The sequence below is a fragment of the Musa acuminata genome, chromosome BXJ2-11 (genome assembly GCF_036884655.1).
Source record: "Musa acuminata AAA Group cultivar baxijiao chromosome BXJ2-11, Cavendish_Baxijiao_AAA, whole genome shotgun sequence".
Lineage (NCBI taxonomy): Eukaryota > Viridiplantae > Streptophyta > Magnoliopsida > Zingiberales > Musaceae > Musa > Musa acuminata.
The window spans coordinates 32,494,454-32,521,988 of record NC_088348.1 but is presented as its reverse complement, the minus strand read 5'-3'; the positions used below and the strand labels follow the sequence as shown (position 1 = coordinate 32,521,988).

Sequence of the window (27,535 nt, the reverse complement as noted above, 5' to 3'; positions counted from 1 at the left end):
TATAGAGAGAGGGATATGATAAGATTCCTCCAAGAAGAAGAAAGAAAAAATATGTTTATATCTCGAGAAATATTTTATTAAAAAAATTAAAATAAGTTTATAAAATAATATCGGATAATATATTTTATGTTATTATGGACGGAGGAAAAAGAGGAGAAAGTAGCGGAAAGCAGATGGATAATGATGGCATTGTAAATTAATTATGGTTTCTTTGGACGAAAGAATGCTTCTTTCTTCTTCTTCTTCTTCTTCTTCTTTTCGTCATCATCATGTTGTAGAGCACATTTGGTTTGGGGAAAGAGTAGTCTCATCCAAAGGAACCCTCCCTCATACGTTATATATGTATCTCTTGTTCATCATTTGTCATTCGGATGATGTTAGTGTTTGCTCTCTGTGTGTGTTGGAGTGAGTTGGGGTTTATCGGAGATGGGAGTCACGACGGCGGGTGGTGAAACTGAGGTGGGAGTCGTACGAGGCACTGAGTGTTCATGTCGGACGGCAGGCAGAAGCAGCCGCTGGTACGATGTGAATCGTGTGGATTACCGAACGGTGCATCACCGGACAAGAAGACGGTGGGGGGATAAGATGAGATCCGACTTCAAAATTCTATTATCAATATTTTTTTTTCAGAAAATAAATGTATGATCCTAATCGAATACTGATATGTGAGTGAGTCTAGCACAGTAAATATTAATTTTTTTCGTTATAATCGAAGAGAAATATTGATAAAAATTAATAAAAGAGGAAAATATCGATCTTCATTCGATCGTAAGAAAATTATATAATTTTTAAAATTTATATATATAATTTATAGATCCTTTGTTCTCACTTATATATCGCTGTAGTTTTCGAATACGACGACAATGTGTTTGTAAATGATTTTTTTAATAATAGTAAAAGATACACATCGTAAATTTGATCTATCATTATTTGATTTTAATTTTTAATAATAAATTTTTAAATATTATCTTACATGTTCCGAAAAAAAAATATATATTATTACATATGATTGGATCTATTTATTTTATGGTGAATGAACGATGTTCATCGGGTGGTAAGAAAATGACATAATTTTTTAAATTGAAGTATAAAAAACATAAAATAAAATCTCGAATTTTCAACCTAACATAAAATAAATGGGTTAAGGAGATAAATAATGGATCATCTTCTCATTTACATGGCTTTCTTCCATGACAGGTTACATCCACAAACAAAATGTTCCTTAGTGGTCCTCCTCATCTTTCATTGCAATGAGCACTGACATTGTTGTTGCTCGACAGTCTGGTCCTCAACTTTCTCCCCTTCTCTTCTTTATATGTTGTATATACACATCTATATCATTGTCTAAGGAGTGACAAGTCGAATGTACAGACAAACAAATAAGACTTGGACAGATGATGGGTGCATCCGAAACCCATCATGTGACTTGATGAACAGTTTGCATGCGATGGATGCCATCTCTCACTCTTGCTTTCTCTTCTGTCCTCGAGCACACGAACAATGAATGGGCTTGATCCGAGCTCTGCGAACCCTAATCTGTTAGGTTCGGCCAACCAAAAATAGATCATCTGATTGATGTCCGCACACACAGCATGATCCAAAAATAATTGATTGGTTGTCGATTTATAATAAAATTGACAAGCAAAAACATATAGAACGATCGAGCTGATAAAAACAACAGGTGATTGCCAATCCATATTCTCAGTGGTAAATGAACGTTTTATTGTAATCAGTAGTGTAATTACAATGTTTGGACCAAACAGTACTGTATCATCAAAAAGTCTTTACCACATTATCCGTTTCTCATAAATTTTATAAAAGAAAAGAAAAAGAGATTCCAATTCTTTCTTCTTTCTTTGTAAACACTCGCATGCCCTCCTCCCGTCAGCACCATTACGTCAGCACCATTACTACTACACATATGATCCTGTCATCTCTCCCAAGTAACATCCTTCCTAAATTTGCTCATAAAGCTTTGGACCGAAAACCAATCCTACTACTCATCTAACAGATATGTGCGCCTGCGCCCGCTTTGGTGACCGAGCGCAATCCCGCCCAAACATCTTACCTTCATCAGTAAGAGAGACCTTTACAGACTGTTAAGTCGAGCTTCGACTCAAAAACTTGTTTTAAACACCTGTACAAAGTGGACGGTTAGAAAAAATTTGATCTTGATGCTCTTTAGGTAACACGTACCAACTGATATCAAATAACTCATCCCCACAAACACGTTCATCAGACAACCGAAAGCCATCGGAACATGAACCGGATTGGATACAAAACTGCTCCAGCCTGAAACACGGGTGTCAAGATCAGGATATCTGCTCTATAAAATCTACAGAAGCAACATCGAATGGGATAAATCACAACATGTATTCCACCACCGCTGTCATGGATGAGGGACCGCCATGCTCAAGCAGTGATAAAGCCAAATCACACTCATGCCACCCCCTCAGGCCACTGGCCAACTTTCGCAGAGTCTCCTGCTTCACCTCATGCACCCATGCTGGTGCAAATTTCACCAGCAAGCCCACAAAACATGAAACATATGCTTTCCACGTTGCCGGATCACACCGAAGAATTATGTTGCCCTCCACAGCACCGGTTACAAAGTCCATGTGGATTCCTATAACCCGGGCTCGCCTTGATGAGAACACCGATGCGTATGCTGGGGATGTATTTCCGACCCCCCAAACAAGAGCCCCGCACAAGATCAGCATATAGGCCAAAGCGTAGCCTTGTAGGATGTTGGATACCGGCCCAGCACCACCTAACTTCTCCCCCCCAGCTGACAGTAGCATTGTTGGCAAGGTCTCCTCATAGAGTACCTGCACCATCTCCACACCACCTGCAATACACAAAAGGCACGTTCCCAGTGTTGCCACCTGCTGTACTCCTGATGCAGCAGCTGCAAGTGATATCCGACTTGATTTCAGGTGGGCAGGCCCATCAGAGGCCCACTCATTTGCCAGTTTGTGTGCCCACTCAATGACCAGCTTGAAAATCACCTCATTGACAAAATGGGTATCATGAAACGTTCGACAAGTCCGGAGGTAGAGAAACCCTGGTGCAATTGGTAGCCGGACACCCTGGTCGGACATAAACTGGCCTAGAAGTCCATTGACTCCACGATGTCCTGTAATGTGAGAACCTCCAACAACGGAAGGACCCAAAAATGCTGTGAAGCAGCTTCTTATCAGCTGCGCAACAGCATCTTTATCCCTTGAGAAGGGAGAGCGTGAGCAAGATAGGACGATAAAGTCATGCCACCTTCGCACCTTTTGAGTCCATAATGCTCCTATGATTGGCATGCTTGGCCAGGTGCAGCCCGTTGCACAGTTCTCAAGGGCCTGACCGACAACTCCATGGATGTACTCCACGCTCTTGTCAAGCTTGAATGTTATTGTCAAGCTCACAAGAGCTGCCATTGGCAATGGGAGCATTGGTGGCATCCCACCTGCCAGAAATAGTTATGTTAGTAGAGGAAGTGGAACTAATATATATATATATATATATATATATATATATATATATATATATATATATATATATATATATATATATAATGTCAAGAAGGAAGAAAAATATATGAAATTATAATAAAATATAATCTAGATTAACTTTTCAGCAACATAGACCATGTAACTGAATTGTTGGATGAACATCTTCAATAAAATTGTAGTTAGTTCACTCTTATTTTCCTTCCAGTATATATATTCAGATACAAACCCAGAAGTACGACCTACATTCTTCAGATATAACGTACTCTCTTTTCTGTAGTAGACATTTCATTACTGTTTTGAGGATGGTATATCAAGTGATATGTTAAACAACTTGTACTAAGACTATGGTTGTATGGATATATGGCATATACCACGGCACAGATAACACATTGCTGCTCCAGATAACACCAGGTAGTCTCTTATGCAAGGTTCGTAATATCGTACCGTACCAGTGTTTCGACCTGGGCTCGGTACCGGTACGGTACGATATACTGAGCGGTACACTCAGGCGTGGCGCACACTGCAGCTCTGCTACAGTACTGCTACAGTGTCGGACCGGTAATAGGCGGTCCTGTACCGGGCGGTACAGTTCGGTACTGCAGATACTGCTCTTATGTCATTTGTAAATAAATATCTTATGATGCTTCAACTTCTTATTCTTATGTTCAGCTTCTAAAGGCACAAAAAAAAAAGGAATTAGTCAAGTAGCCCAATTCAGTCTAAACTGATGTCAGTTTTTGGATGAATGTTGCTCGACCAAAATAGAGAAAGCAAAACAAAGAATCTAATAGTAAAAGAAGAACCAGAAATGAAATATTTTTATGACCAAGAAGATGCATAACGACAGAACATAAAACAAAACGCATACGTGGATAACAGCTCTTAATATGAACCCCAGCAGAGGCAAGGATTTCTTTTATTTCAGATTCAGTGGAGAGAAGAGTTGGAGAAGGGCTAGGCCAGTCAATTCCGTTCATTGGAACTGGTTTCCATATTCCACGAGTAATCTCAGCTGAAAAGTAGCTAATGATAGTAGCAAGAGAAGCTGGCAGAAAATCCACAAGATCTCTCAAACCTACAAAAGTTATGGTTAGTGGTACTAAAAGAAGATGAGTAGAATATAAAATGGCAATGCAGAGGCATAATGTGACTTTTTGCTTAGTTACTTTCTAATACTGCCAGTTAATAGTCCACACAATAACTAAAGAAAGATACGTGCTTGTCTCCATCTTGTATACTCACTATTTTCAAAGTGAAATGTAACATCTTCATCTTGTATACTCTAATTTTAAAGTCAAATGAAATGGCTTCATCTTGTATACACTATATTTTTAAGTGAAATGAAACGACAAGTTCTTACCCACTTATGAATTTAATCATGTGCATATGCTTAGTGTCTATCTGCATAGATTCAATGATGACACTAAAGGGAGTGATGTGGTCGTGCAAACCATGCTCTAATTTGGTATAGCATCCATCCATCCATCATTTGTCTAAGATAACATTTTAATACCAAATATAATTAAATTAAGAATGAAAATGCGACGTGGTAGGGGAGTATGGATTGAGAAATAAAGAAGCTGATGGAAGCATCTATCACAAAAAAAATGAAAGCTGAGAGAAAGATAGCAATATTAGATCATTCAAAACTTTGTTCTTGTTTTACTGCATCTTTAAACCCTTTAAGGCTTATTTATACATTAACCATTCAACTATTAATAAGATTCAATAAAATAGGGACTTTATCTCATCTTCGAGTTAAAACTCATCTAACTTCCTAAAGATAAGATCTTAGCATTTTTCTAGCACAATATAAATTAAAACTAATCCTAACAAATGCAGTATTTAAAATTAATAATACTCCCCAGAACAAAAGGCTTATGTTGAAATTTGACTCCCTCTGGATCGATGCACCAAGTGATAAGACAAACAAGGGAAATTGCAGTAAAGCTCAGACTTTGGTAAAACAATCCAATATCCTTCGCTTTTGTCCCCTCTCAGTCAAACAAGATATCCTTTCCAAGCAAACAACTACTAGACCATGGAATTGGCTAGACTATGAGTATAACTTTCCACCAGTTTATTGGTCATTAGATCACCACAAATGCCATTTGGAGTAGCAGATGTGTCTTGTCAATGCCGAAGTAGCAAAAGCTACCAATAGACAGATTGTTTAAGGCCAACCAACTAGTAGCAACTACCCAGTCTTGCCACATTACACCTCTTACCAAGATTTGACGTCATCCTCTCCAACCATATCCTAGAAATCCACCAGTTATAAAGAAAGTTAACTTTGCAAGAGGAACCATATCCCAAGTGGACAAAAATATAATCTTTTGGAAAAGAATATTACTATATGTAGATATTCAATCTGTCCACATTTGATTTCTTAGAGATGTCACCGCTAGCTGTTCGAGATCAAGGGGGTCTGTCCAAGACATGTTTCCAAACAGGTACAGGTAATTTGACCTCAAATCCGGGTTCGTCATTTCGGGCACCAAACCCGTCTCGAAGATTTGTCGGTACGACACATACCAGTATGTACTGATATACCAACACATGGTATGTCGGGGCGTGCCGACTTGGACTCGGGCGAGCCACGTCTCAGTGGCGAGTCGAACCAGTACATACTGCTCATACCATATCGACTCGGGCGGTACAGCAAACCTTGCCTCAAATAGTGAAGAAAAGTGCTGTTTGCTCTTACAAATTATCAACTTTAACAATGAAGTAATGTAATTCCTTTGACATGAGCACTAGAAATAGAGAAACTAAAGCCGTTTAGTGTGTGATAAATAGAATAGAGAATAAAGGATTCAAGTCGGAAGAAAAGAAGAACCAATGGAAGATGGAAAAAGAAAATAAGGGTTGATGGCCAATTTTTTTCACATGACTTTTTCAATAACTCAAAACATTAACGTCTAAGGAGTGCATGCTCCTTTTATGGAAATAGACCCCAACTTAAAACCTTCCATGACTAGCACTACAGAAAAAATATCCACCAAAAGAAAATCAACAATCATATTAAATGTATCTGAATCTTAAGTCAAACAGAATAACAAAACAGCTGAACTAAAACTATTTACTGCTATCAACCAACTAAATTAGACTCAACAACTAGCCTAGTAATTGACTTGAAATGGAACGTGGACTAACATCAATAACATGACTAAGTCTTCATGTTATTTGTGCTTGGAGTGAATTTGTTCTTTAAAATAAAGCCCTTCAAGCATCCTCTAGACTGTTCCATGCATAATCTGGACTACACCAAGTGTCTTCTATTATATGTGGGCTCGACCTCAGCATGATAACCCCTATGTATTGAGACCCTGTGGTTCTGTTTTCTTCACAGAGGACGGTAGAATTCCTGAGTGATGCTTAAAGCAGTTAAAGAGTCTTGAACTTATGTTTAACCCTTTTATCATATAACAGGCCCAACTTTGGCCAGCATTTGGCACCAGGTTGGCTAACTAGGCAACCAAGATATCCCAAGGTGATTTGTTTAATCTAGACTTTTACACAAAAACATGGAGTAGGTTCTTCAATATAACACGACTACAGGTAATTAATAATAAATACTATCTTGGCAAGCCTTCACACCATGTAAAAATTGCTACTCTACGACTTGAGTAATCACAGTTAAATTTTGGTTAAGGATGTGTAAATTGACTTCCCACACCTCACTATAGCAGGAGCCCTGCACACAGGATCAGATTTATCAATAAATGTTGCCTTTTCACTGCTCACCTTAAGTTCATCGAACCACAGTTTTTTTTTTTATCGATCAAGTGAGAAGCATGAGGCAGGAAGACAAGGATGAATCAACACTGTGGTAATTAGAAGATTATCAGCAATAATAAATTATAAACATACAGATAGTAGCTATCCTTTTCTCTGTTTTTTGTTTTCTTTTCCCCTTTGACTTCAACTCCTTATTTTCTTCTCCTTTTCTATGTCCAAAGGTACTCCAATCTTCTTTTCCGCCCTTTTTCCCATCTACATGGAGTGAATTTTTTATAATACGTGGTGTAGAACCACAAATTGCATAATTGACCAGTTCAGTATGATTCAACCAGTTTTTACAGGCTCTATCACCAATCAGTACATGGACCAGCCCAATCTGGGTGATCCGTCCGGCTCAAAATATATTTCTAATTTTTTTTCTTCTTTTAACCCTAGGGCTTTGCTTGAAAGTTATGTGACTTCTCAACTTCAACTGTCATACCTATGCTCGCCACCTGCTCCAGTACACTCCAGCATCACCTCTTCTTCCTTCTTCCTTCTTCGTCCCCTACCTTTCCTCCCCTAGTTGTACCATCATACGTCAGAACTGACAGGACCCATACCGATCCATCCATGGACCAGCACAGGTCCAATAACCAAAATTGGAAATGTTGTGTAGAATCATCACTCTAATTTCCCTATGCTACTTCACTTTCCTTTCACTTGCTTCTTTTCTCCTTATTCTCATTATACAAAGGACAGTCTTTTACCATGTTTAGCAGATAGTAAGTGTGATATGTATTCATTACTCTGTTTGTTCTTTACTAATATTTAATTTCCTTAGATTACCTTGATTGTTGGACAATTGACTAGAATGCGATATCAAATTTGGGCTATCATTCTGTCTAAGATATTGGTCAATGGTCGATATAATTCTCAAGATCTTCATGAAAAAGAAGATTTACAAAGTGTATTGGATAATGAACTTTGGAAGAACCTTCATTATCATGGAACTGTTGCTTGGAAAATCAAAATGATTTGATGAAGTTGAACATGTGTTTGCCCCTCCTACCATAGTGGTAACTTTATAAGACTTCTATGAATATCATTCAAACCTATATCGAGACAAATTAGATAGTTCTTAAATTTCAAATTTGATTTTGTTTCATTTTGGATAGTTTAGTTGGCTTGGCCCATCAAAACATTTTTAGTTTTTTCAGTTTTACCCTATTTTGATCATAAATCATCACTAATCAATCATGTCCACTTATAGAAAGAGGTTTTATAATGACTCCCACCTCAGTTTCACTAAGGCAGCATCGCCGATGGTAGAAGCGGCGATGGGGTGGTCCGCTGGTTGGGAAACGGCACCGACGGCCCTTCTCGCTCGAGCGAGATAGGGAAGCGAGGAGGAGAGATCGCTGACCAAGCGGGGGCAGCGGCGGCGGTGGTGGCCGCTGGTAGCAAATGGTAAGACCCTAAAGTCTTATCGTCAGATGCTCTGATACTAAATGATAAGACCCTAAAGTCTTATCGTAAAATGCTCTGATGCCAAATGATAAGACCCTAAAGTCTTATCGTAAAAGAAATGAAAGAAATGGAAGAAAAAGGAATGATCGCTTCGAGAGGATCGGCCTCATTATCCTTGATTGCTTCGAGGGGATCGGTCTCCTAGGGTTTGTCATAACAAACTGAAATAATATTTCATTGATTGATTAGAAAGGATTACATCACTATTTATAAAGTTCCACCCAGAATCCATCAAGACTTGGACTCTTAATAATAATTAAATATTAAATAAATCTCTATCCCACTCTAATTGAATTAAATAGACTTAATAAATATTACTCAAAAGCTCATAAAATAAAAGGGTCCTAACATCGACATGAGCTCTGAGCTAAAGGATTGGACAAGTCTTCACCATGCCACATATTTATGACAATACCAGCAGACACGAACAGCACAAAATAGTACATACCATGTTGCTGCCTACATCCTAAATAAAGAGAACAGCATTTTGAGACAAACATAGACACTTTAATGCAAGATAAAAACATTCTAATTTGTGCTCAATTGATGAAATGTTATTATGAAAATATCTCTTCATCATCCTTCTGTAATAATAATTTATTGGTTGTAAAAACCAAATTATAGGACACCTTATTTGTTATTACATGGTAGACGGGAGTTTTTACCACTTAACATAAGATTTCTACAACTAAATATACTGGAAAGTGGTAGATCAAAAAGAAAAAAAGGCTAGGTGTATTAGAACACGAATAAACATAGGAAATACAAACAAGAAGTAAGAAGAACAATCAACAAATACGTGCATCAAACCTGTCGTCAATTCTCGGGATGAAAGCCTCCCGTGAGCACATGCAGTCAAAATAGCTTCAAGAACAAAGGGAACTGCTTCTAGAATCTCCCATGCAGGAAGCATTGGCCTTTGGAAAGAATCGTCACTCGTACTTACAGGTGATCCACTTATGCTGCTACTAGAATTTGACGAGGGATTCCCAGAAACAGGTCCAGTTATCGACATTTTTCGACAGATCATACTCAAAATCTTATTGGCAACTTGATGCACAGGATTTTTACTACACAGACCAGAAAGAGTGGAGGCTATACATGCTTGATTCTGGAAATACCAACCCCGAAGTTTTGGAAATGAGTCAATGTAAACTGGTTGACTTGGTGATGAATAAAATGGGTCCATGTTATTAACAGTTCTGTCGACAGGAGAAGAGTTTTGCAAAGTAATACGACTGTTGCGCATCAATAAAAGATAGTCTAGCGTTAGTTCCATCCTCATGGAGCCTCCACGGCCTGCTATACAGTGTTCCTGAGGGGGCTTATAGAACTTCCACAATCGAATGAGAAACAGGAATGCACACGAGAAGACTGTGTAAACAGAGGGTTCCTCAGATGTGCTTGATCTATGACTGGAAAGAGGTGTCAGTGAACCAAAAGCCTCACAAAGTGGCATTAAAGCTGCCGCAACTTCTGGAACCTGAAGATACCATTATCTTGAATCAGTGATGAGAAGAAAATTTAAGAGAGGTATATTTAGGTACAGGCAAATGTAGATTTGCAAATCCTTTTGTTGGTTAGAAAATGAATGTGATGTAAATAATCAAACATATTATGCATTAATACAGGAATAAACAAGAGTACCATGCATATATCACTTGACAGTTCCCATCTTCCATAGGTTTCTAGAATAAAAACGTTTCGACAATTGTAACATTGAGCAAAACCTGGGAAATTGGAAATACTATCATTACATCACAATTACAGAGTATTGGGTACTACATGTTATGATGTTAATACTAAATTCTAAAACTAACACTAACTGGAGTTATCAATAGTCCCTCTATAGTTCCTCTCCAACATCTCTGTTCTTTTTAACTACCTTTTCTCTCTTCCTCTCTAATCTCTCTTTCTCCTCCCTCTATACCCCTTCCATTCATTTTCAGACATGCCCTTCTTCCCTTAAAAGAAAATTGTGCTTGATAAAAGGTGAAAATCCTATCACTTTATGGAGGAACAGAAGGAACAATAGAGGATTTGATTAAACCATCAACTATATACAAACCAAAATCAGCAATCATAGACATATCTTCGTATACATTATTAATTATATTCAGAACAAAAACGAATTACAAATCAGCAAATTTGCGACTGTGGAGAAATGTATTTCACCCAAAAAAGTTTTGCTTACCATCCCATATAAAGAAAGAATATGAACAATGTCCACACAAGAAACTCCAAATAAAATAGCACTGAGCACAGACATGTGGCCAATTAAATAATTCCCAACTCCAGATGCTGAAGAATCAGGAGGTATAGGTGGAGATAGCAATTTCACCACAATGTGCACAACATGTTCCTGGACCAGTAAAGAGAAAATTAAGAGTGAAGACAAATACAAAGTTCCTGAAGTGGAAATTAATCTGTAAAAGGATAACCCACTTGACACATTGGGATCATATAGATAACTGATATTGAATATCAAAGGACATTGACAGCTATAAGGCATCTAAAATATACAAATTTCATTCAATATTAACTATACCCTTAACTTAAAAAAAAAGGTGAAAAGAAAATTACATAGTTTTTTTCCTATACAGTTATTGGGTTGAATCAGGACATTTAATTAATAGAGAAGAATACAAGTTCTTTACCTGGACATTCCAGCCACGGACAAGGGACGCACCACAGAGAATCTTTGCAGCTGCTAATTTTTCTTCTTCTGATCCATTGACTGCAATGTGGTACATCTTCTCCAATTCTACTAAACTAAAGAGCAGCAGAGTAAGATCATGAATATAATGAATATAAAGGCAACTGTTTATGTATACATAAACAGTGTCATGATACTATCACTCAATCAGGCTAAAGAGCTGAAACAAAATCAATGCCATAAAATATAATGAACGCTAGTTTGGAGTACGAATATTAAATATACATCATGTTTAAAAAATATGCTCTCCGTGAAAATCAATATTTAAAATACTGACTGGACCTGCACAAATTGACCAGTATGGCCAATCAGTATTTACCAGTCCAACCAAGCATCCACAATGGATCAAATGGCACCACTCAGCACTCTTTGTCTTTTTTTAATATTTTATAACTCAGGAGCGACACAACAAAAAAGGATGTCCCTTGTCAAAGGTGTTACCTATTTATCAAATTTTCTGTACTTATTCCCTTGTTTTCTTTTCACTAATATATAGTTATTACAAGATGCATTAGGTATTACACTACATACAGGTGCAACTCAGGATTCAAAACCCGCCCTACAGGAAGACGTCCTCGATGCACAACCATCCAGCTAGCAGGACGATGGCCTTACTTTTTCTATATTGAAAGTTGGTAAGTGACAAAAATCAGAACAACTTCGACAGGATTAATTTGTCATTTGTCTTCAACCGTTGTGCTCAGGTGGTTGACATCATGAACAAGCTTGCTGCATTTGGAGAAAATTGTTCTTGAAGCAGATGCATGGTTTTACAAGTTATTTGTGTACTATATATTTTCCTCGAATAGAGAAGGCAACACCATCAGAAGAGGTTATGTTTCTTTCTTCCAGTTAAGGTAACAATTACTAAGTTCATTCAATATTTTTCACCTAAAGGCCTTCTCAATTTCTGTTGTTTGTTTTCAATTTGATGCAGAAACCAATGCTAACAAGGGCCAAATATGATGCAAGGACATTTCATACACAGTCATATCAATTCATATCTATACTCTATAGAGAAACATGGAGTACTGTTACAGCTAGGACATGCCTGTAACCAAGAAATGCAGCCAGTAAACTTTATCAGTTAACAAGTTATTCTAAAAGGATTTAGATTACCTAGATGCAGGAGTCACCATAAGGGAGTTTTTCAAAGAACCATTTAGTGGAGCCCCCTCAAGGAAGGTTGACCAAGGAGAATCTTGAACTGAAGTTGAATCCCTTGACAAAGCAGATGGACCCACATAACCAGGCCAAAAGTAAGCAGATGTATCAATCAAATTTCTTGCAATACAGGCTTCAACTATTAGATGCAGCATATTCCCAACTACATGTGCAGAGAAAAAAAAATACATTAGAAAGAAGAAACTCACAGCTTCAGGTCGGCTGTTGGGTGACTTGACGTCAAGGAAGGGGAAGAAAGAATAAAGCAATACGTAAAAGAACAACAATAATACCGGTAACAATCTGATAAACCAAGTGCTTGATTTGATAAAATCTGGTCTAATTTGAGCTTAGGTTAGTTGTGTGATAAGCAAGTCGATTAATTTAACTGAATCTAAATTGATGATCTCAACTTTATTTTGGATTTGGGTGAGCCTTATTAAAACCTACAAGTGCTGTAAGCCATAATTTGAGTCCACTTTTACCCGGTGTTATTGAGACTAATTTATGTTGGATCATGAAAAAAGTTTCACAACATTTTTATTTGAAGCATGGTTTGCCTTATCGATCCATACCGATGTACCGACCGGTCGGCAGCATGGTATGTATCGACATACCAACACATTGTACAATTGGATGTACCAACAAACTATTATGTACCACCCATATTGATCCCCTATCAGACTAATATATACCACCTATATCGGACGGTACACCGCGGTATGGCTAATCATGATTTAAAATTGACCTACACCTAACCTAGTACTAATTCCTAAAGCTCTATTTGCTCGGTTTATGAAGTTAAGCCAAACCCAAAACTAATTCAAAATTATTGGTTTGAATTAATCGACTAGGTCTTCCACAAACCTAAATCGCAAGTAATTTTAAATTTAATGTCTCTTTTTTTTTTCTAATGATATCCAGTCAGATTTGAGTCATTAGATTCCTTAGGACTTGTTGACCGAAACTGTTGAGTTTATTTGATCCTTCCATGAAATAACTGATTAGTTTAGTTCTCTCTCATTAGCTTATAGATTTTAATGAAAGTACCATGACCCCTATAATGGTAAATTAAAAGTCATAAGATAGAGAGAGAGTCTGTAATCAAAACTGAGTATTACATTTATCACTGAGATTAAGATAATCTGAAAATTATCAAGACAAACAAACCTGCTTTTATAGAAGAATCATTAAGCCCAACAACATTTAGATTGTTATTCCCAGCCTTGTAATTTGAAACAAAGACTGCTGCTTTTGTAGCAGCATTGTTTGCTGCATTGACAACTGATGGAGGAGGTAAGAGAAGTGCTGAAAATTGTCCTAGCATCTTAAGGGAAGATATCAATCCATGCCTTCTAGAAGAAAACTTATTCCCTTCATTTTCATGTGAATTGCTTCTCAGAAAGCCATTGTTGACAGGATAACGTATATCAAGCTCTTCCTTCACGACGGCAACGATTGCCAAAGGGACAATTGAAAGTAGCATGCACAATCTTGCATCAAGATGAGGTATTGGTCCTTCCAGAGGCTCACGATCCTAGTTGTGCACAAGTAGAATAACCAATATTAGAATCATGAGTATAATACATAAATTTTTGTAACAGATAAAAGTTGTAGGCACAGGCACAGAATTTTCACAACTCGCTGTACAAGTCGGAGAGCTGAAACCCAAAGAGCTTGAAAAGTCTCCTGCCAGCTTGCCTGGTTAATTACTTTAAGTGTCTTGGTCAATTCTGTTTAAAGAACAGATGATAAGTGAAAGTCCTTGTGACAGAACAGATATGCATATTAGGAAAAGGACACTCGATTAAACCAATAAAAAGAGCAAACCAACACAACGGTTCAAGAAAGAAAACTGGCACCTGTAAGAACCTCAACAGCAGATATGGCATACAGATGCTTCCCATCCATTGCGTTCTCCATCAGAATATCAATAGGAATCCAACAAGCATCCCTTCCAGCCCCAGAACTGTTACATGAATTCAAGCTACATGGCCCAGCATCAGCTAGAGCTCCAAGAAGCTGATGCTTATTCAAAAGGAGTTCTGTACTCGCTGCCTTCTTTATATTCATGAACAATTTATTCAAAATAGGACTGAGTGATAAGAAACTCTCTGATGTCAATATATTGGATTCAACAGTTTGCAGTCTCTGAAGAAGACCATTGAACTTCTCAGGCCTGTGCTTAGAATAAAATCTTTATCAGCAATCAGGATATTACCACGACATAGTTTGGAAATAATCTCATTGAAAACAAGATGCTAGTTTAAAATCAGGTCTCCAATTTAGAAGCTTCTATGACAATTATCAGGTACTGTCAGAGTTCTCTTTCAGTAGATATCTATAAGTAACATGCATCACCACTCTGCTAGTTGTCTATAGGCTTTCTTCACAAAAAGAGAAGCTCCAATACGAATCGAGAAGATTGATTAATGCCTCAGTACAGGACAAGGATCTTAACAAGGTGTTCAGGGAATGGAACTAGCTAGCAGGAAAAGGAGATAAATAGGACTCATGTCAATAGATGGTAACTCAGGTAGAAATCCAATAGTCACTGCATATACATCATCATTCAATAAATATCTGTCATAGTCTGGTTCTGTCTTCTCAAGGGGAATTACAATAACAAAGCAGACAAGGAAGCGGATAAAGGTTGATGAAACCAATATGAGCAATCACGAGAAATCATGCCAAGCAAGCAAGTGAATTCATGTACTAGCTGTTGGTGTTTTATGCAACCACTGGAGGGGAATTCACTCTTAGTAAGACCAGCATTAGGGAATCTATTAAGAGAAAAGGCACGCTTCAAAGCCAAAATTACAGCTAATAAAGGTTCCCTTCCGAGGATAGATGAACTGCTCGAATTGACTATAGTTTGCCATTATATTTTCCATATCTATTTTACAGCCTATAACCAGGTATCCTATGACTTCCAATTAAACAAGTCAATTCAAGGAGGAATCACCATAATTGCTCCAACGAATAAAAATAAGTGACCTAGCCCTTTTAATCGGTGGTTTCATGCTACATAGAAATCTACTAACAAAAAAACTTGATATGCATTTAAGCGACAAATGATATGTATTTCAGACCACTATATCCTTCTATCTATCCAATATCAACATCACAAACGATATGCATTTAAGCTACAAATTTTTTGTAACATAATAAAGATGAAAAAGAAGGTTCACACAACAAACTTAAAAGCTATTTATCAAAAAAAAATCTCATGGAATACCAAAATTATCAATGGACATTATAAGATTCACCCATGGTGGCAATTGATCTTGTGTGGCCCGTTAGAGATCCTATTCCAAAATAAATGAGACAAGCCCTTTGATTTTACTATTTGTATGTTCTTTAAGAATAATCCTACATGAAACAATATAAAAAGAGGATTGAAACATAAAAGTCATGATGATACATACATATTGATATGGATGAGATGAAGAAAAGCTTTTGTCTTTTTATTTGAAGAAATTTTTTCAGCCACCTCAATAGCCAATAAAGCATTTGTTCTACGTAGATGTTCACGATGCTCATTTCTCTTGTCATATGAATTCCCTTTAACATCTAACTCCATTACTTGTTTTCCACCATTAGCACATACACTGCCATGTTTGTCTGTGGATACCAATCGCAAGCCATAATCTTCAATTGTACAATCAATCAAGATTGTGATAACAGTCATAATAAACAAAACAACTGCATGACCAAAATCCATTTTTTTAACCCCATATGTATCTGAAAGTTGTAGGGCATCATCAACTGATTTTGCAATCCTGCAAGATGGATAATATTGCAAAGGGTCAATAGAAGGCTACAAATTTCACTTTGCACTCGAGAGTTAGACTTTAAACATGCCCAAAAGGCACATTTATCCAATTCAAAAGAAAATTTTAGGGACTCACATAAATTCCAGACAAGACAAGGAAACAACTGAAGAATAAAGACCTTATATTTTATTTGAGGACAGATAGATTGCAAATATAGAGGCCATTTGAAATTATGGAAACAGCTCCTCTACTTATAAGGGTGAGACTATATCTATTAACCGTCCCCAAACCCCACATTAGCATGTACCAAGCCCCCGTTTACGATCCAGGATGAATACAAGAAATCACAAGCATAGCAACATAAAGAGGAAATAAGCAAGTAGTGCAAACGAGAAGCACAGAAGTGCTATTACAGCAACAAAACATACTTTTTTTTTATTCTCTATTATCCTTCTCATCTATCTGTCTCTTCTTCAGATCTGTGTGGCAGGATTGAGAGAATTGTGTGTATGACTCTTGGTCCAGAAAAATACTAGGCATGTGTTGTTAGGCATAGCGACAAACATTTCTTACCCCGCTTGACTTTCTTTCATATATAAGACCAAGCCAGGGTTAAATACCCAAGGGAAGCTACTTATGACTCTTTCAAGAGCGCTAAGTGGAAAATATTCCCCCAGAGCTGATTGGGAGCATGCGCTGATGCAATCAACCCTCAGGCAACTAGCTTACATAGTCGACTTTCTAGAACAAAGTACAAAATCTATGATAACTCAGAAAATCCAGTTCAAAATAACAGAAAAATTCTAATCATGTTCCAGAGTTAGAAACTTGCAATAAGAATCAGATATCATCTAGTTTAGCCTACGATGGAATGAGCTACAGAAGTTTTGTGAATATTATGATAAAGAGTCCTGATAGACGTCTGCTGCAACTTGGTTCCTCTTTTTTTATATTGTGACTGATATGCTAAAGGCTTCTGATCTTTTCTGTGAACTCAGCAGAAAAAATTAAGAAAATATTCATCTATCTGTCTACACACGCGCACAAGTTTTGAATCAGGCATTGTAGAACTTGAAGGTATGAAAAGATATATCTTTCATGTTTGCATCTTGCAAATTAACTTCAAATGCCACTAATAGAAACTTATCCTCCTCTTAAGAGAAAATCACAGAGAACTTCCAACTGTGCCAGCAAGGCCTTAACCAAAAAGCAGCACATCATGTTCCAATATGTAGAACTTTGACATGAATGTAAATCCATGCAATAACAGATGCTGAGTGATACTGCATCTCCAGATAACATATGCAGTGATCAAGCAGTTGCCCATTCCTGTTTGTCCATGCCTGGGACATATATTTAGAAATCAACAAACACACAAACTTACCAAGCAGGAAAAGTCCTCTCTTTTGACTAGCTTATCCAAGTGCTTGAGAACCTAGACATAGTGCTAGAGAGCCTGCACATAGGGTTCAGCACATGGACCAAAAATAACCCAAATTGGAAAATTGAAAAAGCCCAGTATGCTTTCTTTTTCACTTATCAGCCTCTTTACTTTGCACAAATTTGGAAGAATAGAATGCTAAAGCACCAAAGAGCCTATCCATCTGTGTCATTCCTTTTAGAATACAAAAATGTAATAACACTATTATCACAATGTCATTCCTTTTAGAATATAAAAATGTTATAACACTATTATCACAACAACAACAAGTAGCACATCTTATCTACAATATTACTCAGTACTGCATACAATGATGAAATAGAGATCTAAGTTAAGTTCAAATGATATCAAGGTCAACATGATTGAACATTTATATAATTTTGCAAATTTAAAGGACCTATCCCCACACTTTAACATTTGCAATTTCTTTGTTCTTAGAAACTCATGCAAGGATGAGGCCAAGCAGAGTTCATCATCTTAAGAAATGTCCGATCACAAGCAATGGTTCAGGTGCCTTGGCCAGTAGACAGGTAATACGGTCTGCACTTTTTACTAGGAGATATCTGAATTAAAGAGTGATGATTTTTTTGTGAATTAATCCATAATATTAAATTAAAGAAAAGGAGTTAGTATTACCCAGATGTCATCCCTGATGATAAAATGTAATAGAAAACAAATAAGGAGCCCATAACTTCATACAGTCTGTTATTGCGAAATATTTGATGTGATAAGTTCTCTGCTTCCAAACTTTTATTCAATACAGTTATTTGCACTGATTACATTGGTTAAGCCACAGTGAATATTTAGGACCAAGTATGATGGAAGAAGACATATCCACTTTATCTGAGCAGCTTAAGACAAATTCACTCCACTGTCTTTTATTTTGTCTGAGCTTATACTTATCAGGGAAGAAAACCTCAAACTAACATGTCATTTAATTTAATATCTACACCTGTGGGATGCCACATCAGCAAAACTTCCTGCTTGAAAACGGCATTTTAGGTGAACGAAAGCCAAAGGAGAACTTTGTTCTCATAATTGCAAATTGTCATCTTCTTTCACAGCATGGCACCTAGTGTCTCGTCCATACTGGAGAGCTCAATGTCCAATATACCAAAGAAGCTCTTCTCTACCAGACCTCTTGCTGCTCAGCCCTCAAAACAGCATTTTAGGTGAACGAAAGCCAAAGGAGAACTTTGTTCTCATAATTGCAAATTGTCATCTTCTTTCACAGCATGGCACCTAGTGTCTCGTCCATACTGGAGAGCTCAATGTCCAATATACCAAAGAAGCTCTTCTCTGCCATACCTCTTGCTGCTCAGCCCCTCAATGGCAACGGCCTTCAGTTAAGGAGATGAAACTGAAACCCAAAAGGGACCACATACCATAACAGGATTATGCTTGTCCACATTATAGGAATATGTCCTACCAGATGCAAATGAGCCTACTGAAAGATTTTCAGTTGGTTGTGCGAATCCTCTCCCTCAGAATGCTAATCGGATGGCTACTGGTAGTTATGAATAATGTGTACGTCTGAACGAATTCTGACACACAGATTTTCTCTTTATGCCACTAAACCATCCATTATTATCAGCTAACTAAACTTCCTCTCGAACTATCTTCTATTCTCTAATAAATCAAAAGCATTCTCTACTACAATCACCAAACTTTTGCCAAGTAAAACTTTGCATCTTCAGACAAATCCATCTGAGAAATGGAACAGGGAAGAATTCTTGGGCAGCTGCTAATAATAGAAAGACCCTATCAAGAACTTGCCCCTTTAAGTTTTGTCTATCACATATAAATCTAAAGTGAAAAAGTTCTTGTTAGCTAACAAGTTTGTTTTCCGTGACCTCGAAGATAACTTACCAAACCTTCGATGGCTCATGATGCCATTTCTCCAACATCGACATGACGAGTTCAAACTCCACAGAATCCATGAGATTGGTTCTTTTAAGATATGAAATGTAGACAAAGAATTCTGAACCACAAAAACCCAGCCTTAAAGAAGCTGGGAACTTACTTGTCTCTGCAAGATCCAGCCTCAACCGAGAGCGATGAGAGGGCGTACCGGCTCAAAAGGACCAGGTAGAGCCGGTAGGCCTCCGGCTGCGTCCGTCGATGAGGGGTCACCCTGAACTCATCGAGAAACGAGAGACATGAGAGAAATATCATCAAGATTCAACAAATGTGAGGGAAATGATGCACGAAAGAAAAGGTAAAGAATTCAAGGACAAAGAACGATCAAGGAGACCGTCAGGGTCGCATCCCTGCCTGGGGGTGAGGAGGGCGAGGGCGTGGATGGGAGAGACGACGCAGGAAGCCATGGTCTGGTCGAGCAGCTTCCACAGGGACGGGTTGTTGTTTGCGAAACAGAGATTGGAGACAAGGACGCGACCCAGCTCGGGGTTGGGAAGCCCTAGGCCCCGCTCCTGGACGCACCGCGCCGCCTCGACCGCCCGCAGCAGCGGCGGGTCGCCCCGTTCCTCCGCCGCCTTCACCGCCACCATGACCCTCCGCTCCAGGTCCGCTTCGAGTCCGCCGCCCTCCGACGCCTCCATCGACGCCGCCGCGTTTCCCTCCCTCCACCTCCTCCGCCTCCCCCTGCGCCGATCCTCAGTAAAGCCGTACGAAACGGAGCTCACAGTGAAGAGGTGTGGGGGGGGGGGGGGGGGGGGGGTGAAGGAAGCAACGCACAGGATTTAACGGCGAGCCCTCGCGAACCCCACGATCCGAACCGTTGGTTCGGCACACGGAATTGCCGTGGCGACATTAGGGTACGCCATCGTCTCACCCACGAATAGTTCCTGTCACCCAATTAGGTGGCCCCCAAGCATCTTGCTGTGAAGGTGGGGTTGTGGGGCAAGAAGGTTCATGGAGATGGACATTGACCAGTTATTCGGTTCGACTTTGACTTATTGTGTCAAGCGCTTTGCTTAGATAGCAGAAGAAAGGAAAGCTCGATCCACGGTCAACAAAGTGACTCATGTCAACGTCAACGTTTAAATGATCTTATTAAAGCTTAAGTTAAATCAATTTATTTCCAACTTAAGTCTTTTTATATTAAAGAGTAAAATTACATATATATATATATATGATTTTTTTAGAAAAACCTCTTTTTTTTATTTTCTTTCATTTGATATTTCTTTTAATACCCCAAATATCTCTTATTATTATCTATCGCCTATACCCATCATGATTGTATTCATTTTATCGTAAATTTTTATTTATTTTTTTCTCGTCACCTATGTGAGGTTTGTCATAGTTGAGGTTTCTCATCAGTTTCATCGTAATCATATTCTTTTTCTTTTTTATTTTTGATGATAAAAACATGAATGATCATAAAATCAAAATGATATATGTCGATGAGAGGTATAACGGAGATAATTAGTTAAAAGCAAAATAACGATGAATTTAACGAGGAGCATTTAGGATATTTGAGAAAAATAATTATACTAAATAAAAAAAAATGAAGGGCATAAGAAAAATCGTCCATCGATCTATTTATATTTTATCAAAGATAATATCAATCTATAAGTATATATCTTTAGGACTCGAGATTTCTTGATTGTATACTTATCTTAACAACTAAGAAAGTATTTGTGAATCATAATCCTATTATAAAAAATCTATCATGCGTTTCATCATCACTAAGATTCTAAATATTTTTGAATCGTAAAGCAATATTCCGAACCCACCGGCAAACTGGATCGGATACCCCATAGTATAAAAGCTCAAATGCTCCTATAAAGTATCTTATATTATTTGCAGGATAATAGAAAAAGTATTTGTGATAAAGAAGTTGGCATCAACTTTGCTCTCTATACTTGAGGGATCATGGTTCTCACTCCAAAATTATGGACAGTCAAATCCATTGATTTTTTAGCAAAATAAAATATCAACAAGGTTGTATTTTTATTTAATCGAACTCCAAAATGAATTTTTGTTGAGATTGATAATTTCTTTTTATAAAATAAAATCAATTCAACTTACTAAATATCAATCACAATATTCGTTGGTGCTCTTTAGATTAATTACATATACGTTACCTTTAGCATTTTTATCCTTATGTTTTAAAAAATTATATTGACATTTTTATAGTTATGAAAGTGAAACATATAAGTCTATTTACCCTAATGATATCAGTTTTACTGACGAAAATATGAAAATAAATGACAAAGATAATTTTAACGATCGATGGCAAACGATGTCGATAGTGGTGGACGATAGCATCGCTAGTGTTGATGCCGATATTATTGTATGGCTACCTCCGATGACAATAAGATCTGCTCTCATCAAAATGTCATTTGCTTCTGTGAGGTGTACGTCATCGACCTCATCGTTGCTCACCCCTTATTGCTCTATATCTATGATAAAGTCTGCTTTCATCACAACATCATTCACCTCCATGAGGAGCATGCCATCGACCTCATCATTGGTCGTCCTAGATCGCTCTATATTTATGTTGACATTTACGTAGTTACGGGCGATAATTGTGTTGGAGTCGACATAGATGGTGGTGGCCACCTCGTCGCTGACCCGTTAGGTAAATCCTAGCCTCGACCCAAAGCTGGGGTCATCGGAGCTCCTACCACTCCCACCATTGTCGCTCGTATCTACGTCGATGCTAATGCAGATGTTGCTCGACAATGAGGGGCAGATTCTATCCTTGACCTGAAGCTAGGGTCACAAAAACTCCTATCACTCTCTTGATGTTGAGCGGTATTTGCATCGGTGTGAACATAAATGCAGGCGACAGGAGCTCCAGATACGTAGCCTCATGTCGAGGTCGAGATGCAGCCCCCATTGTCGAGCGACATTTGCATCAGTGTCAATGTAGATACAGGTGACAATGGGAGGAGCAGTAGGAGTTTCGATGACCCTGGATTCGATCGAGATTGGGATTCGCCCAAGAGGTCAGCGACGAGATGACTACCACCATATGCATCGACATTGATGTAATTACTGCTTGGCAACTATATCAGCATCGATGCAGATGGTTGTGAGTGCCTCGCCACTGATCTATTGGGCAGATCCCATTCTCCACTCGAAGCTGGGGTCGTTAGAGCTCTTATTTCTCCCCCTGCTCCCCTCGTTGTCGCTTGCATCTACGTCAACGTTAAGACAAATGTCACTCGGCAATGGGGGACAGATCTTAGCCTAGACTTGAAGTTGGGTCATCGAAGTTCTATCGCTCCACTTGATGCTGAGCAACATATGCATTAGTATCAATGCAGATGTGGACGACACGAGCTCCGATAACCCCAACTTCGTATCGAGGTTAGGATTCGACCCCTGTTGCCAAGCGACATTTGTATTAGTGGATGGAGCGGTAAGAGCTTCGATAACCCCAGCTTTGGATCGAGAGTGGGATCCACTCAACATGTCAACAATGAGGCGCCCACCACCATATGCGTCGACGCCAATACAATTGTCGCTCAGCAACTACATCTGCATCGATGCAAATATAGAGCAGCGTGGGGTGAGCGGCAATGAGGCCAGCGACATGCTCCTCGCAGAGGCAGGTGGCATCGCAATGAGAGTGGACCTTATCATCATCACTAAGCAATTGCGTCGACGACAATTGTTCGTCATCGAATATTAAATTTATATTTTTATTACTACATCGTTCGTCATCGAATATTAAATTTATATTTTTATCTTTTATTTTTTTATATTTTTATCTATAAAACTAATATCATTGGCATAAATAAATTTAGATATTTTACTTTCATAATTATAAGAATATTAATATAAATTTTAAAATATAAAAATTAAAATACTAAATGTAACTAATTAACTAACTAACTAACTATATAGCATAATATGAAATTGGGCTACGCTCTTCTCTCGTATTAGACAAACCAATGCACAACATTCGAAAAGCTGGCAGAATACACATCGATCGATCGATGCCCACAACTTTGTTGCAACCAATGGTCCTTCCTCATGCGGGCGGTTGGTTCTCTGTGCACTTGTTCTTCTGCAAATGTGTCAGCCAAAACACTCGAACCTAAATATTGAAAGAATTTATATGGGTTCAGATGGATGAAGCACGTCAACTTCATGTTCGATTGCAATTGAAGTCGAATCAATTAAGAATCAATATCGAATTTAGTTAATGATTCGATGATTTTTGTTCTTGGAATTTGGAATCGGTGACTTCAGTTCATAAATTATTTTTAAAAAAATAATTTAAAAAAAATATTAATTGAATGAATATTTTTTAAAAAATAAAAATTAAGTAAATTAAAATCAAAATCATCGAATTTTGAATCACGACCATCCCGAAAACGATAAGGGCGACTCATAGAAATCGATCGAGATGAGATCATGTTCGATTTCAATTAAAGTCGAATCAATTAAAAATCAATATCGAATTCAGTTAAGGATTCCATGATTTTTGTTCTTGCAATTTGGAATAGGTGACTTCAGTTCATAAATTATTTTTTAAAAAATAATTTTAAAAAATATTAATTAGATGATAATTTTGTTAAAAAATAAATAAAATTAAATAAATTAAAATCAAAATCATCGAATTTTGAATCACGACCATCCCGAGAATGATAAGGGCGACTCATATAAATCGGTCGAGACGAGATCATGATTTCAATTGAAGTCGAATCAATTAAGAATCCATATGGAATTTAGTTAACGATTCGATGATTTTTGTTCTTAGAATTTGGAATCGACGACGACTTCAGTTCGATTCCGGATCGATCGATCATAAATTTTTTTAAAAAAAATTAACGATCAAATATCCTTCAAAATTTATAAATATATCCATTCAAATACTAATTGAATGGATATTTTAAAAAAATTAAAAATAAAGTAAATCGAAATCGAAATCTCAAGGGAAGGCCGAGTTAACGTCTATCTAATCAAGTACTATGAGAGATAAGGCCACCCTTCTTCCCACTTACACTCCTCTCCTCCTCGAGCTGGGCAATGGTGGCTCCTGCGACTCTCACCCTCGGCCCATCCGCTGGCTTTTCGCCAAACCAAACCAAAGTGCCCTCCTTCAACCGTAGGCCTTCGTTTCCCCTCCCTCCCAACTCCTCCCACCTCAAAGCCAGAAGCAGCAGAGGAAGCATTCCCCGCCTCCAAGAAAAGCTCTACTTTTCCCCCCTCCCTACCGTCGGAGCTGTGGCCGTGGACTCCGATCGGATCGGATTATCGGAGCCTGCCCAAGAGGTATCCTGCCCATCGAAATAGAGTTATCTGCTTCCAAAGTTGGTTTCTTTTAAGTAGATCGACGCATACAATCGAAACGTGCTACAGCTTTATTTAAATTGGGATGGATTAGCGTTTCCCTGTAAAGATCCTTTTTTTTGTGGTTAATTAGTTAGTTTCTTGGACAAAGCTGAAATCTTTTTATCAAGTAGTTGACGCACAGAGTTGATACGTTTTGCTTCTTTTTCTCAATTTGCCCACTAATAAAAACTATATTTTCTTGATTTTAGTTCCTGAAAGAATTTGTCTAGATTGATTGATGCACAGAACTGACAATGCTACACATTTGGTGAGATTAGGATATATCAGCATTTCCCTGGTAGAGATGCCCTTTGTGTTTAATTTAGTAGGTTAATTTGAAGAAAGCTGAAATCCCTTTCCTGAAATATTTGATGCACAAAGATGACACATTTTAGTTTATTTTTCTGTACGATAGCAAAATAAGTCAACAACTTTCCCCTTTGATAGGAAGTCTCCTTTCCTATATTAGTTACCTTGTCTGAAGTTGGCAGTTCTTGAAGAATTAGATTAGGATAGTTGCGCAACTTCTCGAGATGTACTACCTTCTGGATGAGTTTATCAAGAATTCAGTAAACGGAGAATAATTGTTGCTTTTTTCTCCAAGGATTTTGTAATATGTGTAACTCTAAATTGTAGGAAAAACCAAGGAGGTACGACTTTGTGGTGGCCAATGCAAAATTCATGCTCGACGAGGAGGAACACTTCAATGAGTTACTGTATGAGCGGCGCCGAAACTTTGGGGAGCGTAACAGGGAGCAGGACTTCTGGATTGTCATCGAGCCCAAGTTCTTAGACAAGTTCCCTGGCATCACCAAGCGATTAAATAGACCTGCTGTGGCTCTTGTCTCCACAGATGGACCCTGGATGACGTAATTATCCTCACAAATTACTTCTATCTGTTAGCCGTTGCTCATTTCAATTATGTTCTTCTTTTCATGATTGTTGTTCTAGTCTGTTTTGATCTTTTGGAAGCTTGAAAGCTTCACCTTCATAGGAATGTTTGTTCAATTTGGGAGGAAATATAGTTTACACCTACTAAGGACATAATATTTCTGTCACAGAAGCCACTTAGGAACTGTAAGCATCGTAATATACTTCAATTTTCTTGTTATCTGCAACTTTCATGAACTCTGGTAGCATTCATTTACTTGCTTAAGTGCCGTAGTTGCAAAGCAAGGAAAACCTACAAGATGAACTAGGAAAATTGGCAGCTACTGTAACTTGTAATAATATCTGACTATCAGATTAGCAGCTTTGATGCTCTGAAGCTTATGAGACAGCCAGTTATGCTCTCTGGTTTCTTGTCTTGTCTTGTCTTGTCTTGTCATGCATTAATGTGAGCGGATTATTGTATTAACTGGGAAATTAGCTGGGTTTGCTCCTAGAAAAGACCTCTTGATCAAATAATCAGGATTACATTTAGATTCTCTGTGACCGATCTCATTGCTCAATAACTTTGTTTAAGAGGGATAGACCTCAAGTGGTTAAATTTACAGGAAAACACTAGTAGTACTGGTGCCTCAAGCTACCACGTTCTGAAGATTGATAAAAGTGATCGAGAGAAAAGCGTGAATAGATCATCAATTTCGATGCAAGAATGTCTTGCTAGTTTTCACTCTGCTTTCTTCAATTTAACATGTGTGGGGGAGTGTTTGATCAGCTGTTTCACTTATTTGTGCCTTTTAAGATATATATTATGCCTGAAATAAACATTTATGTAGAGAATTTTGCCTGGTTGCCAATTGTTGAATGAGTTTAAACTACAAAAGAAAGAAAAAAAAAAATCAGTCTTGGTACTCGTCAATCAATCTTTTAGGTCTTAAGCCAATCCATCTTGTCTAAAGTTGCCTTGACAACATAACTTAAGAAGATATCTAGAAATTAGACGGTCAACATTCTATAATATGCTCCATCTTGAAGTTGCTTACTTGCTCAGAATGGTTCTTCACAGGTTTATGAAGCTGAGACTGGACAGAGTTTTAGCAGACAGCTTTGAAGCAGACACTCTAGAGGAAGCTCTTGCCTACAATTCCATCGATCTAAATTTCGAGAAGCCAGAAAAGTGGACGGCACCATATCCAAAATACGAGTTCGGATGGTGGGAGCCCTTTCTGCCACCAGGCTCCAGCAAAAGCTCATCATAGATCCAACATTTGGTCTCAACACAATCTCTAGTTTGTTGCATGTAGCAGAGTATTTAGGCTAAATTGGCCAGGTTTTGAGTGGTCTTTTGTTTCCGATTATATAGAACTTCCCCAGCTTTCAATTACTGTCAAATGGTTTGGACAAGAAGTGGAGAAATTAAAGAGAACAGCTATTGCTGATCGACTTCTCTGTAATCACTACAAGAAATGACAGGAAAAACTTGATGGATTTAAGCATTTAGTTGCCGAAAAAACTGATTCGGTTTGCAACTTTCTTATACTAC

At 37.9% G+C, this 27,535-nt stretch overlaps 2 protein-coding genes across 4 annotated transcripts; one reads left to right on the top strand and one right to left on the bottom strand.

Moving 5' to 3' along the window:
• Nucleotides 1-1,696: 1,696 nt before the first annotated feature.
• On the bottom strand, nt 1,697-20,508 carry LOC135626939 (mediator of RNA polymerase II transcription subunit 33A-like). 3 transcript variants are annotated; one of them, XM_065132780.1, is made up of 12 exons: nt 20,128-20,508; nt 19,877-19,987; nt 16,065-16,418; nt 14,499-14,815; nt 14,275-14,369; nt 13,807-14,173; nt 12,592-12,799; nt 11,414-11,528; nt 10,951-11,118; nt 9,567-10,239; nt 4,372-4,578; nt 1,697-3,457 (listed from the first exon to the last, which is right to left on the bottom strand). In XM_065132780.1, exons 1-12 carry the CDS (start codon nt 20,412-20,414, stop codon nt 2,364-2,366), a joined length of 3,996 nt encoding a protein of 1,331 aa, XP_064988852.1. In that variant the 5' UTR covers nt 20,415-20,508; the 3' UTR covers nt 1,697-2,363. The 3 variants fall into 3 exon arrangements, with proteins under 3 accessions (XP_064988852.1, XP_064988853.1, XP_064988854.1); XM_065132781.1 differs by having other exon boundaries at nt 14,278-14,369; XM_065132782.1 differs by lacking the exons at nt 19,877-19,987; nt 20,128-20,508 and adding an exon at nt 17,797-19,806.
• Nucleotides 20,509-24,754: 4,246 nt separating this feature from the next.
• Nucleotides 24,755-27,521, top strand: LOC135626938 (protein YCF54, chloroplastic-like). Its single transcript, XM_065132779.1, has 3 exons — nt 24,755-25,047; nt 25,744-25,976; nt 27,059-27,521. Exons 1-3 carry the CDS (start codon nt 24,802-24,804, stop codon nt 27,249-27,251), a joined length of 672 nt encoding a protein of 223 aa, XP_064988851.1. The 5' UTR covers nt 24,755-24,801; the 3' UTR covers nt 27,252-27,521.
• The last annotated feature ends 14 nt before the right edge of the window (nt 27,522-27,535 follow it).

What these genes read in the sequence shown, in the direction of transcription:
- LOC135626939 (XM_065132780.1), bottom strand. Translation starts at nt 20,414, where the DNA reads ATGGAGGCGTCGGAGGGCGGCGGACTCGAAGCGGACCTGGAGCGGAGG. An exon ending in CTCGCCCTCCTCACCCCCAG is followed by an intron (nt 19,988 to 20,127) that starts GCAGGGATGCGA and finishes CGATGAGTTCAG; the next exon opens with GGTGACCCCTCATCGACGGA. An exon ending in CATCTCATCCATATCAATAT is followed by an intron (nt 14,816 to 16,064) that starts GTATGTATCATC and finishes TTCTAAGCACAG; the next exon opens with GCCTGAGAAGTTCAATGGTC.
- LOC135626938 (XM_065132779.1), top strand. Translation starts at nt 24,802, where the DNA reads ATGGTGGCTCCTGCGACTCTCACCCTCGGCCCATCCGCTGGCTTTTCG. An exon ending in TATCGGAGCCTGCCCAAGAG is followed by an intron (nt 25,048 to 25,743) that starts GTATCCTGCCCA and finishes TCTAAATTGTAG; the next exon opens with GAAAAACCAAGGAGGTACGA. An exon ending in ACAGATGGACCCTGGATGAC is followed by an intron (nt 25,977 to 27,058) that starts GTAATTATCCTC and finishes GGTTCTTCACAG; the next exon opens with GTTTATGAAGCTGAGACTGG.